At 35.0% G+C, this 12763-nt stretch overlaps 1 protein-coding gene across 11 annotated transcripts in view; it reads right to left on the reverse strand.

Annotated features, from left to right (window-relative positions):
* USP34 (ubiquitin specific peptidase 34) overlaps window positions 1-12763 on the reverse strand; it is a 236367-nt gene that overhangs the window by 64599 nt on the left and 159005 nt on the right. For all 11 annotated transcript variants that reach the window (XR_004624915.1, XM_034659188.1, XM_034659190.1 and 8 more), the window contains 6 exons: window positions 12312-12352; window positions 12053-12177; window positions 10695-10847; window positions 9499-9603; window positions 8132-8187; window positions 7914-8034 (listed from right to left, as the gene is read on the reverse strand). Coding sequence is in view for 10 of the 11 variants with exons in the window: in XM_034659188.1 (XP_034515079.1) it covers window positions 7914-8034; window positions 8132-8187; window positions 9499-9603; window positions 10695-10847; window positions 12053-12177; window positions 12312-12352 (601 nt within the window). In the remaining variant the exon portion in view is untranslated. The remainder of the gene's footprint in view (window positions 1-7913; window positions 8035-8131; window positions 8188-9498; window positions 9604-10694; window positions 10848-12052; window positions 12178-12311; window positions 12353-12763) is intronic.

The following is a 12763-nucleotide window of genomic DNA, read 5'->3' on the forward strand; positions in this document are numbered from 1 at the left end:
GACAGAGATAGAGACAGCCAGCGAGAGAGGGAACACAAGCAGGGGGAGTGGGAGAGGAAGAAGCAGGCTCATAGCAGAGGAGCCTGATGTGGGGCTCGATCCCACAACGCCGGGATCACGCCCTGAGCCGAAGGCAGACGCTTAACCGGTGTTCCACCCAGGCACCCCCCAATGTTCATTTCTCTTAAAGAAAACAGAATAGGTAAGGATCAACTTTACTCTTCCTTACCTCTTAATAGTTAATAGGCTCATTCTGAGATTCCCATCTATAATGCTATTATTTTCCACTCCATTAATTGACCAAAAGTTTTTGTTAAGGACTCCTATCTTGACTGCCTTTGCCATTTACTTCAGTTTTTCCTTATTTTACTTTCGTAACATTAACAGCAGCAGTAGCAAAAGCACCAACTTACTTGTAATGAACAGTTACAGTGCCAGATACTACTCAAAGGCCCCCAAACAAAAAAACAAAGAAGGCTAAGAACCTTGCCTGGAATCACAGAGCCGGAAGAAGCCAGAGCCAGGATTTCAGACCCCAAGCTCTTTTTTTTTTTTAATTTTATTTTATTATATTATGTTAATCACCATACAGTACATCCCCAGATTCCGATGTAAAGTTTGATGCTTCATTAGTTGCGTATAACACCCAGTGCACCATGCAATACGTGTCCTCCTTACTACCCATCACCAGTCTATCCCATTCCCCCACCCCCTCCCCTCTGAAGTCTTCAGTTTGTTTCTCATAGTCCATAGTCTCTCATGTTTCATTCCCCCTTCTGATTACCCCCCTTTTCTTTATCCCTTTCTTCCCCTACCGATCATCCTAGTTCTTATGTTCCATAGATGAGAGAAATCATATGATAATTGTCTCTCTGCTTGACTTATTTCACTTAGCATTATCTCCTCCAGTGCTGTCCATGTTGCAGCAAATGTTGAGAATTCGTTCTTTCTGATAGCTGAGTAATATTCCATTGTATATATGGACCACAGCTTCTTAATCCAGTCATCTGTTGAAGGGCATCTCGGCTCCTTCCATGATTTTCAGACCCCAAGCTCTTAATTTCTTTTTTTTTTTTTAAGATTTTATTTATTTATTTGACAGAGAGAGAGACAGCCAGTGAGAGAGGGAACACAAGCAGGGGGAGTGGGAGAGGAAGAAGCAGGCTCATAGCAGAGGAGCCTGACGTGGGGCTCGATCCCATAACGCCAGGATCACGCCCTGAGCCGAAGGCAGATGCTTAACCGCCGTGCCACCCAGGCGCCCCCAAGCTCTTAATTTCTATCCCAGTGAAGTTCAAACTGAAGTGCGACGTTTTACCATCCTAGATGTATTTTTCTCTAAATTCGATCTGCCTGAGAAAGGGTCATCTTTCCCACCTGTTTCTTATTAATTGGTCCTTTGTTACTTTACTAAAGATAGGTATTTCTCACACACCTCAAATACTACCATGGTACATTGTTCTGGGGTGTAAAACCTTCTGGTGTACTGTGCAGAAAAGAGGTAATGTAGTTAAGACCAACATTCTCTTATCCTTAGAATGGCTGGATTGTAAGGTTGGCCCCTGGCTGTCGTGTGAAAATTGAATGATAAAGAGTCCATTCCTCTGATATAAAACTTTCCCTAAGTGACAAAAGTGGCTCACTATGCCTTTTTTATTTGGTTTATGCTTAATACCTGCTTTCCATCTGGGAGTCTGGAATTTCTGAAACTGTGGTCAGTTACACAGGAACTATAAATGACAACCCCCACTTAACCTCGCCTAAAACCCTGACTTACAGCCCAAGAGAGTTCCCTTTAGACGACACCTCACACATGTTGTCACACTCATTGCTGGGGAAATTACGCATATCCTGTGCAACTCCCAATAGGAGAGGACTCTTAAAACCATGTACCTAGTTTCCACCAAACTTGGCTGAATGCTGTCTTTTTCTGTCACTGATTTCATTTTGTATTATTTTGCTGTAACAAATCTTAGCCACCAGTACAACTACATGCTGAGTTCTTTGAGCCCTTCTAATGAATCACTGAACCTGGAGATGATATTGGGAACCTCTGACACGGATACCAAATAAAGGACAACTGGAAATATTTTCCCATTAATGAACGGGACCTCATTCCATCTCACTATTGTCAAAGAAAGTACGAAGTTCTGACTTTGCAATGAAAAGTAAGTTTGGCTAAGAAATATGGAAAGTGAATAGGGTCTACTTCATATAGCTGACAGACTGATAAGTCTGTACTGCCTATCTTAGAATTCAGAGGTTAGGTGATGTGTCTTGGAGACACAAGATAACACATATACTTCAACTAGAAAATAAAGTCAAACTCAAAAAAAAAATGGAATTGGATAATAACTAGTTTTAAATGAAGTATCTTGGGGGTACCTCGTTAACGTGGGGCCTGCTTAAGATTCTCTCCCTCCCTCCCTCTCCGTCTGCCCCTCCCCCACTCTAAAAAATAAAAAATAAATACAATGAACTATCTTTGCCTATCAGTTTAGATACAGAAATTCAATGAGCTAAGTTTCCACAGCTCGAAAGCTCTGATAAAATATATTTAAAACCTATAAGATAAAACACTTCATCAGAATTATCAGGTTGATAAAAGCATAATGAAATAAACAATATTTTTATTTTCCTTACTGAGTTAACCAGAAAAGCAGGTATCTCTAAGTAAAAGGATGACCTATATATTAATATATCCATTTTTTTAAGATTTATTTGAGAGAGAGAGAATCTCAGGCAGAGTCCCCGCTGAGCATGGAGTCTGACACAGGGCTCAATCCCATGACTCTGAGATCATGACCTCAGCAGAAACCAAGAGTCAGATGCTCAACCGACTGAACCACCCAGGTGTCCACAACATGTCCATTTGATAAATAATGGTAAAATCATTTTGGTATACTTCACAGAAAGAATAACCTCAAACTGCTGAGAGAAAACTAAATAGTTTCTGATAATAGATCAGTGTGATTTTTAGCATGTAATTCAGAAGAAATTCAAAGATTAAATAACACTGTTAAAATAAAACTTTCATTTCCACTGTAAACATGTTAACAAACTTTACATTTCCATTATGTAAATAAGGTTTCCCAGAATCTACATCTATAAAAATATAAAGTAGGAAGAGGATTAATGAACACACATTCGACCTTATTAACAAGTAATACCCACCTCTAACTATATGAATTAATTTTAAAAGGCCCATCCTTCTTGTTACATTCATTTTCAGCTAAATTTCATTTTAATGTTTCGTACTTCTCTGGCAAAACTTAAGATATATCTGTACTTGCCTATGGTTCTGCAGAAGAGTGCATGCCCTGGGTTGTGAGTCTCTGCTATTCCTGAATAAACCCATTTTTGCTGCTAAAATAACTGGTAGTTTTGTTTTTTAAGGTTAACATTACTTGGTGATCAGAAGTAGAATACAAGGAAGACCCCCCAAACTCCGAGGCTGGTTAACAAAACATGCCAGTACCCACAGAGCCAACTGGGATCACTGCTTTCTCGCTGACCTTGGGAGTTTGAGGCTTTGACTCTTTTAAGAAAAAGTCCCCTTTGGGAATTCTTCACCTCCTGCGAGGATGACTTACAAGGAGGACATCAACTGTGCCACCCCATAAGTTCATGAGAAGGAAATCTCTATAATCATGTAAAGCGATAATCATGCTGAAACGACTTCGACTCAGATATAACATAGAATACAGACTATGAATAAGAGAAAGTTTCAGAGAAAAATGAGATATCCTAAACCCATTCTGTTCTTACTAATTGAACTGCAAAACAAGACACTATAAAAATGTATCAAGAATATAGTTCCTTCTATTTTTGAGACTGAAAAAATGTAAACAGAAAGCTTGACAAAATTATTGCTATAGACTGCCAACTATTTTAAATGATAGAAGATGGACTTTTGACATTTGATGAACATATAAATTTCCTTCTATAAAATATGCTACTAAAAAGAGTTTTTACTTCAAGTCTGCTGTATATATGAAAAAAAGTATAGTTATGTTGCTTTGATTGCCCGTGTCCAAATAAACGTAATGTAATGATAACACAGAAGTAACTTCAGACAACACCGAGAGGTCAAAAAAATACTTTTTTCAATTTTAACAAATTCCTGGAAAGTATACTCTTCAAAAATACAGAGTTGATACAGGAGTGTACTTGTGATGAGCACCAGATGAAACATGGAATTGCTGAATCACTACATTGTACACCTGAAACTAATATAACACTGTATGTTAACTAGAACCAAAATAAAAACTTGAAACAAAATTTAAAAAAATAGATTGAAAAACCTAGAAATTTTTTAAGGCTTAAAAATTTGTGAGAGGACACCTAGGTTTCCCAAAATTCTTTATTTAAAGAATATGTGAGCAATAAAAGTTTGAAGACCACTACACTCTGCTGGCTCTTCATCTGTCATCAGGTATTTTGCTAACACACATTCCTGACGTTGACTGGATCGAACACTTTAAAGACCCCCCTTTTTTAAATTACAAAAGTAATGCTTTTGTTTTACTGCATGTACATGTAAAAATAATTTCCTGTGAACTCAAGAGCTTCCCAAAGTTACCTCCTATACTTCTTCCAACTCAAGTCAAGCTGAACTAATCCCTCAATTTCCCACACATATCCAGTGGTGTCCTATCACTTAATTTTTACTCGTATTCTTTTCTAGGACTTCAATGTTTCCTTTACTTTTCTACTTAAAAAAAACAAAAAACAAAAAACAAAAAACAAAAAACAAAAAAACCCCTTTATCCTGGGTATGCCTGTATGGCTCAGTCGGTTAAGCATCTGCCTTCGACTCAGGTCATGATCTCAGAGTCCTGGGGCTGAGTCCCACATTGGGCTCCTTGCTCAGCAGGAAGCCTGTTTCTCCCTCTGCCCGCTGCTCCCCCTGCTTGTTCTAAAACAAATAAAAAATTAAAATCTTAAAAACAAACAAACCCCACCTTTATTCTATATTATAAAAGCTGTATCCTCTTCAAAGCCTTTCCTAATAATGTCAATGCTATGTGATCTTTCACATCCCTGACGGTATTCCTTTAATAGCCTTTTTTTTTTAACCATTAATGGCAAATATCCTGAGCAGCCATTTGCGAAGGTACATACAAATTTTGAATAAGGCAGGTTTCTCAATAATTACCTGCTGAAAAAATGAACCACTAAACTGTCCGTTCTTAAAAAATACATAGTCAGTTCTTAAGAATCAGGATTGAGTCTTAATCATCAGTCTGTTCAGTATATATCTGTTGCTAGTAGAGATAAGAACGGGGTTTATATTTTTAAACGGGAATTAGAAAAATGGAAGAATAGGGCAAGAGGAAAGAAAGCAGTAGTACTAGTGGTGACGGTGGTAAAAGAGACCTAGCATTTAGCCTGCGTAGCCTAAAATATTTACTGTAAGGCTCTTTACAGAAAATGTTAACTGATTCCCAAACTAAATTCTCAATGAAATTTAATAAAGTAAAATCATTAAAGTAGAAAAGGTATTTTAAATATCTAGGAGATAAGGAAAATTTTTCTTAGTATTACAACAAACCAACTGCCTTAAACACCTCCACTTGCATATCTAATTGACATTTCGTATTTAACATGTCCAAAATAGACTTGATTCTGACACCCTCACTTCTCAAAAATGATACCTCGAGATTTCCCTTTCTTAGTAAACGGAATTATCATTCACTTCATTTCTCAGGCTTAAAATTGAGGAGTCTTTCTCTCTCTCCCACCTCACAATCCTATCCAAATTTAAGTCTGTGAGCAGTACCTTCAATGTCCCAAATCCAACCACTTTCCACCATCATCCCTCTCTAGAACCACTGGATTCCTAGCTACATTCCTAACACATTTGCCCTCCTAGTTCTCTACCTAGAGTCTAGATCAGAGAAAAGATAACACAAAATAATGGTTTTCCAACACAAAGATGCTCAACCTTAATCATAATCACAAAAAGTAAAATAAAACTAGGAGAATGTTTTTCACCTATAATATCAGAAATACCTGCTATTATACAGGGTTGGTGAGAATGTGATGAAACAGGAACTCACCCACACACAGTATAGGTGGGACCATAAACTGGCTCAGCATTCAGAGAAAGCAATGTGGTTATACTGACCAAAGTCAAAAAGGTACATACCCTGTGAATGAGCAACGCTACTTCCAGAATTTTTTCCTACAGATTTCCTAAGTGATAGATGTATAAACATCTTCACTGTAATATCACTTGTAAGAGTACAAGACAATTTTCATCATTAAGAGCTGAATACACACACACACACACACACAATATTATGCTGTTGTTAAAAAGAATGAATTAACTGTATATGGCATATACTGATATGGAGACTCTCTAAGGTAGTGAAAAAAGCAGACTATAGAGCTGTGTGTTTAGGATTTTAACATCTGTAGCCAGTATTGCATAGTGGTTAGAAGTTCAGCTCAGGGGTGTCTGGGTGGCTCAGTTGGTGAAGCAACGACCTTCGGCTCAGGTCATGATCCCAGGGTCCTGACACTCATTTTCAACAGAAACCAAAGACATAAAAGCTAAAGAAAAGTGAGACTGGAAAAGACTTCACATATAAGGAATGTCTCAGACATCCCCTTCACATGTGGGGGTATCTGAGAAACTGAGATATTAGAAGCATTCTAACACAGTACAGCTGGGAAAATTAAAAGGATAGAGCCTTTTGTAAACTAATATATTACGATCAAAATCAATCAAATTTACTTTTAAGAACAGGTTTGTATAATGGAACAGGGGTGCAAAGATGAGGTTCCCTGAAGCTGTTTGTTTTTTGTTTTGTTTTGTTTTTTGTTTTTTTAACAACCAGCAACAACATACATGTCAATAAAAAAAAATTGTTTCCCTCTTTATGTAGTCAATTTTTTAAAATATATTTTTAGTGTATTCATTTTTTAAAATAAAAAAAGATCACAAAATGGTGTTTATGTAATATAAATGGTATACTTAAGTATTTAATATATCCATGGAAACTCCTGGAAGGCCATCCATCACCTAAGAATCATGGGAAATCAAACTATATGGGAATCTTCTCTTTGCACTATCTAAAAATTGCTTTTTTTCTTTTACAATGATTTTCACATTACAATGTATTATCAAAGAAATTGATATATTTATATTTTGGAATAAAAGTTCTATACCGGCTTACATAGCATAATACTTCAACCTGCAAAACTAAATCAATCAAATTATTCCCAGTGAGTATAGGAAAAATTTAAGAAGGACATAGAAAAATAGCACAAAAAGGGGCTTTGTCAAATTGGGGAAGTTGTACAGATTTAAGACAGTTAAGACTGTCATCTATTTCCAGAATCCCCAACTCTATGCCCTTGAGGACTATCTTAGATCCTTCTGGTTATTCCTGTGTTTCCTACCACAAATAGTGACCTTAAGAAAACAACCCTCCAAACCAAAAACTAACTCCCTCACTGCAGGCAATGACAAAAGTGCTAATAGCAGAGTAAATAAATCTGAGGAGTAATTAAGACATCTGTGGCTATAGAGTCCTTAGGTATCATCAAATATTCAGTAGATTTCATGTCAAACAGGCTTCTAAAACATGAAACCAGTCAGAAAGGTACTCCATGACTACTTATCAATTCTGTGTAAATTATTAATTCAAAATGTTGAACCTACAGAAATTTTAAGTAGAGGTTGCCTTTCTATGTACAAGTCACAGGAATTAAAATTGTTTCTGCATTCCAAATATAAGTTTAGAATTTGTATTTCTAAGGTTCACCTTATTCAATATTCACTTTTCCAACTAGCAAGCTTTATGTTTGCACGTTTAAGAAAATTTAATATACCCACATACAATGCAACAACAAAAAAAATTTCGATCATATTTCCTACAGACATTTGATGTCTTAATACCTACCTGTCCTTCTCTGGAAAATTTAAAGGGTGGTTTGTGTTTAATAACACTTGTTGCAAGCCTTAGAAGTCCTGTAAGCCCATCATCTTCTATATTACCATCTTGATGATCTAGGATTTCCCTGCTACAAAAAAGAACACAAGCAAAACAAGATAGTTCACATAATTATGTCCTTTATCTTTCCTCAATGATAAAATTGTGAATTTCACATCAAATTTTACCTTCGAATACAGTCAGCCAAATGTCGTGCCAAAGCATCCAAGTCGAGGAGTGTGGTCTTAATACAAAGAGAAAACAAAATTCAAATATAGATTTTTGTGTTTAGTAGCCAGAGATTACTAAAACAAAAAAAATTCTTCCCTTGTAAGTAATAATTTGGTTCTCCCAAATTCATTAATACACTAATTAAATTATAAATAATACAGCTACTCTTTGATAGTTATAAACACATCATTGATAGTCCTTTAAAAAAGAATCCATGGGGGGTGCCTGGGTGGCTCAGTTGGTTAAGCAACAAAATCAACATTTCACAAAATAAAACATGAGGATTCTCAAAGAAACTCAGATCTCTAAGAAAAAACTACGCTGCTTAGCAAGCAAGAAATAATAGATTCCTACCTTAAAGGGGCAACCCAAGGTTAAAAAAACAAACAACAACAAAAAAAATCAATGTTTATCTGACATCAGTATTTCATGAATAATCAAGTAAATTAAAACACATTCAATATTTGTAATTATTTCTCAAATGAAAAGTATTTTACGAATTCAATGTACACTGCTCCTTTAAAGTAGAAAATGCAAATACTACAGGACTTTTTAAAATGTAAAGTGTATAAAATGCACATGGATTAAAATACATTTTTTTAAGATTTTTTACATAATCTCTACCGCCATTGTGGGGCTTGAATTTACAATCCCAAGATCAAGAGTTGCATGCTGTACCGACTGAGCCAGGCAAGCGCCCTTGGGTTAAAATACATTTTAAAAGGAGAAAATATTTCCTAAATATCTAAATGTATCTTCTTAAAAGTGTTCTCATTTTTGGGAACACTTAGATGCATTTCAGCTTACTCAATTTATGAAGGAGAAAAAAATATATATATATATGGCAAGTTTGTCTTTGAAATTAACTTATTTTAAACATCTGTTTTAAACTATTTTAGTCTAAGAAAATTAGCAGATCAGTAAGCTAATAGTTTCTTAACCTTAAAATCAACTCTATTTGAATTGCAATTTTACATATTCAAAACTCCAAACCCATATGCTGTTACGGAACACTGTATATTTACATCTAAAGTCTAAATTTCACATCTCAAGTAACATTTTATATCTACAGATCTTAGAAGAAATAAGAAATTACTTATAGGTACCAGATAAAGGCATTTCAACAAAGGTCAAAGTAAAAAGAAAGGAATTTAGAGCAAAACAAAAAGGTCTAACTACAATAAAATAATTATGGCATTTTCAACTCTCAGAGAAAGATTTAAAATAATGCCCTTAACTATAAGAACTTATATAAAGTCATAAACATACATGTACATGATCCATCTAACATCATACAAGTTACTGTATAATTTTCTGAACATACCTGACTAGCATCCTTTATATGTATGTTGTCAACTAATTTGCACAACAACCAAAAATACTCTTTACATCCAGGTTTTAGCACTGGTTCTTCCTCATAATCATCTATCTATAAAAAAAAAAAATTCAACTTTGTGAAAACATTTTAAAAAGGGAAATCACTTAAAATTACAATACATTTAATAAACTACAGACCTTATGAAAAAATTAAATCTCTATAAAAACAGAATTCGAAATTTAACAAAAAATGGAAAAAACACTTCTAGCTTCTGTAAAATTAGAATAACTAGGCCCATAAGTGAACAGCATGAGAACTTTCAGAAAAATATTACCCTCGAATTTCTTACAACCCACTCGGAAAAGTCATCATATGAATAACATATAATGCTAAATAATGTAATAGAAAAGAAGAATTCAATGAAAATGTGTCAACAAAAGAAACCTATAGGGGGCACCTGGGTGGCTCAGTTGTTAAGCATCTGCCTTCAGCTCAGGTCATGATCCCAGGGTCCTGGGATCAAGCCCCACAGCTGGCTCCCTGCTCAGTAAGAAGCCTGCTTCTCCCTCTCCCACTCCCCCTGCTTGTGTTCCCCCTCTCGCTGTCTCTCTGTCAAATAAATAAAATCTTAAAAAAAAAAAAAAAAGAAAAAAAAGAAAGAAACCTATAGAACATAAGTATATATAAACCTACCCAAATGCAATGGTCTAGTTTTGAAATCTCAAACATAAGAAACATTTTACGTATCTTACATATTCGATGACAAGTAAATATGTAGGAGGAAAAAGTAAATCCTACAATGCATCATACTTCTGGGGTTAATAAAATTTACTTAATGAGCTCTGAATTTATTATGTAGTAGAAGGCTGTTTTACAAGGCTAGCATATACACTGGAGCAGGAAAGGGAATTCAAAATTCACAATATCATAAAAAAAAAATCTGTGTGACTTAATGAGAAAAAAGCTGCATTTATGATGTTTTTATCATTCCATTTTAGTAAGAACAAACTCCTACGTGTAGTATGGACACAATATGTCCACAACGCTGTCACTTTAAGAACTGTGTAATTATTCTCTTGGTAAAAACTACATATAGTAAACAAGTACTCAAAATTACTGCAAGTATGTAATACAATGATAAAAAACTGGGGCAAAGAAAATTGCAGAAACAGAAACTGCTCCTAAACACAGTAAAATCTTACCCTAATAGGTTTGAGTGCTTGAGCATCAGGAAGAAATTTCAACAATGTTGAAGCAGCCAATAACAGAAAAGAGCGATTGATTGAGTCTCCTCCATCCAGCCCTGACAGAGATAACTTATAAAGACCATTGCAAGACTCATGACGGACTGCAGTCTAAATGAAAAAGCAAGTTCCAAAGATAGACTGAGTTAAGTATTAAAAAGTTAATCTTAAAATCAACGTCAGCAGCAATAACGTTACACGGTTTCTTTGGTAGTATTTTTTAAATGCAATGTTCTGATTATATACTCATGCACATAAATCTGATCAAATAAAGTACCCCCAAAGTATACAGTATTTGTAGAAACATGTTAGAAAATCCCAAATACGGACATGAAAAAAAAAACCAAATAACAACAACAACAAATACAAAAGGGACAAAGGAGAGGATATTCATAATGATTTATTTACAAAACTAAATAAAAGTATAAAATATTTTCAGAACAAGAAGCAATTTAGAAAGTGCTTATACCAAAACATTTTACAGTTTCTAAGGGACTTGCCCAAATGTCACAATCATTACTTGTGACACAGTCAGAACAAGAATACATATGCATTCAACTCAGAGCTAAATGTATTAAGACAATGCTGCCTAAAAAAGATGTAACTCTTGTAACTATTGTGGCTAAGTGTTTTAGCAAGAGTATGTTTCTACTATTTCATTCAGGAATACCAAGCTACAGGTAGTGACAATTATACTAACTTCAGTGTTGACATTGGAATCAAAATATATTTAACTTATCTCTTGTGTTGAAGGATACACTCTGATAGAAAAAGGAAAAGAAGCTTCCTCCAAAAAATAAATTACCAAAATAAACACCCTAGTCCTTCCCAGAAAAAAATTTTCAAAACTCCAAAGCAAAATAGTTTTATTTCAGAAAAAGAAAAATATGAATGCTCTAGACTAACATTCACAATTTTTTTGCACTTTTATTTAAATTCAATAATTAACATATAGTGTATTATTAGTTTCAGAGGTAGAGTTCAGTGATTCATCAGTTGTTAACACCCACTGCACATTACATCATGTGCCCTCCTTAATGTCCATCACCAGTTACACATCCCTCAACCCACCTTTCCTCCAGCAACCCTCAGTTTGTTTCCTATGGTTAAAAGCCTCTTAACATTCACATTTAAGTGTACAAAGTTCAAAACACTCTAGATCTTGAAGTGTTTAATAAGTACATTCCAGGCAATGGAATGGATTTATTTATGGAATCATGTCTATTTGTTTCCATTAGCTCCTGTTTTCTATTATCAACGCAAATAATATAAAAAATACGAAGAATAATAGTACTGATTTTCAAACTTTATCTTACCTCAGGAATAAGGAGAGTCAATTTCTTTAACCAATCTTGTAAATGGTCACTATCAGCAAGGCTAGATTTCACTAAAGAACAGCAATGCGCCCAACTCACCAAGAGCCACATTGAATAATGTGAAACTAAAAAGAGAAATTAGAAAAAGGTATGACTATAAGGCTTGTGCTGCAAAGAAAACACAGTGTTCATTATTAAAGATTATCTAATTATGCAAATCTTTTTATATAAAAATTAGCTTTGTGGAACCCTTACTTACCTTCATGCCTAGACCTGTGATCGGACTGAGCTTTCAAAACTCTGTAAGGTAAAAAAAAAAAAAAAAAATCCACCACCACTAATTAATTTTAGCAATAAAATACAAATGACTCAATTTATTACCACATACCTTTTAAAGTTTATACATGTACCCTCCACAAGAAATAAATTTTAAGAAAAATATGTTTCCTATGGTTTTTACCTTTTAAAGAAACACCAGTAAAGTATTACAGACCACTCCATATGACTGTTCACATTTAACGAACAATATGACTGAATACAGTATTGATTAGAGTAAGTGAATCCTCAAGAAGTGCTCATGATGGGTGAGCTGGGTGGTTCAGTCAGCTGAGCATCCGACTTGATCTTAGCTTTAGGTCCTGATCTCAGGGTCGTGACACTGAGCTCCCCACCGGGCTCTGTGCTCAGTGTGGAGTCTGCTTGTCCCTCTCC

The sequence above is a fragment of the Ailuropoda melanoleuca genome, chromosome 4 (assembly GCF_002007445.2).
Source record: "Ailuropoda melanoleuca isolate Jingjing chromosome 4, ASM200744v2, whole genome shotgun sequence".
NCBI classification, from domain to species: domain Eukaryota; kingdom Metazoa; phylum Chordata; class Mammalia; order Carnivora; family Ursidae; genus Ailuropoda; species Ailuropoda melanoleuca.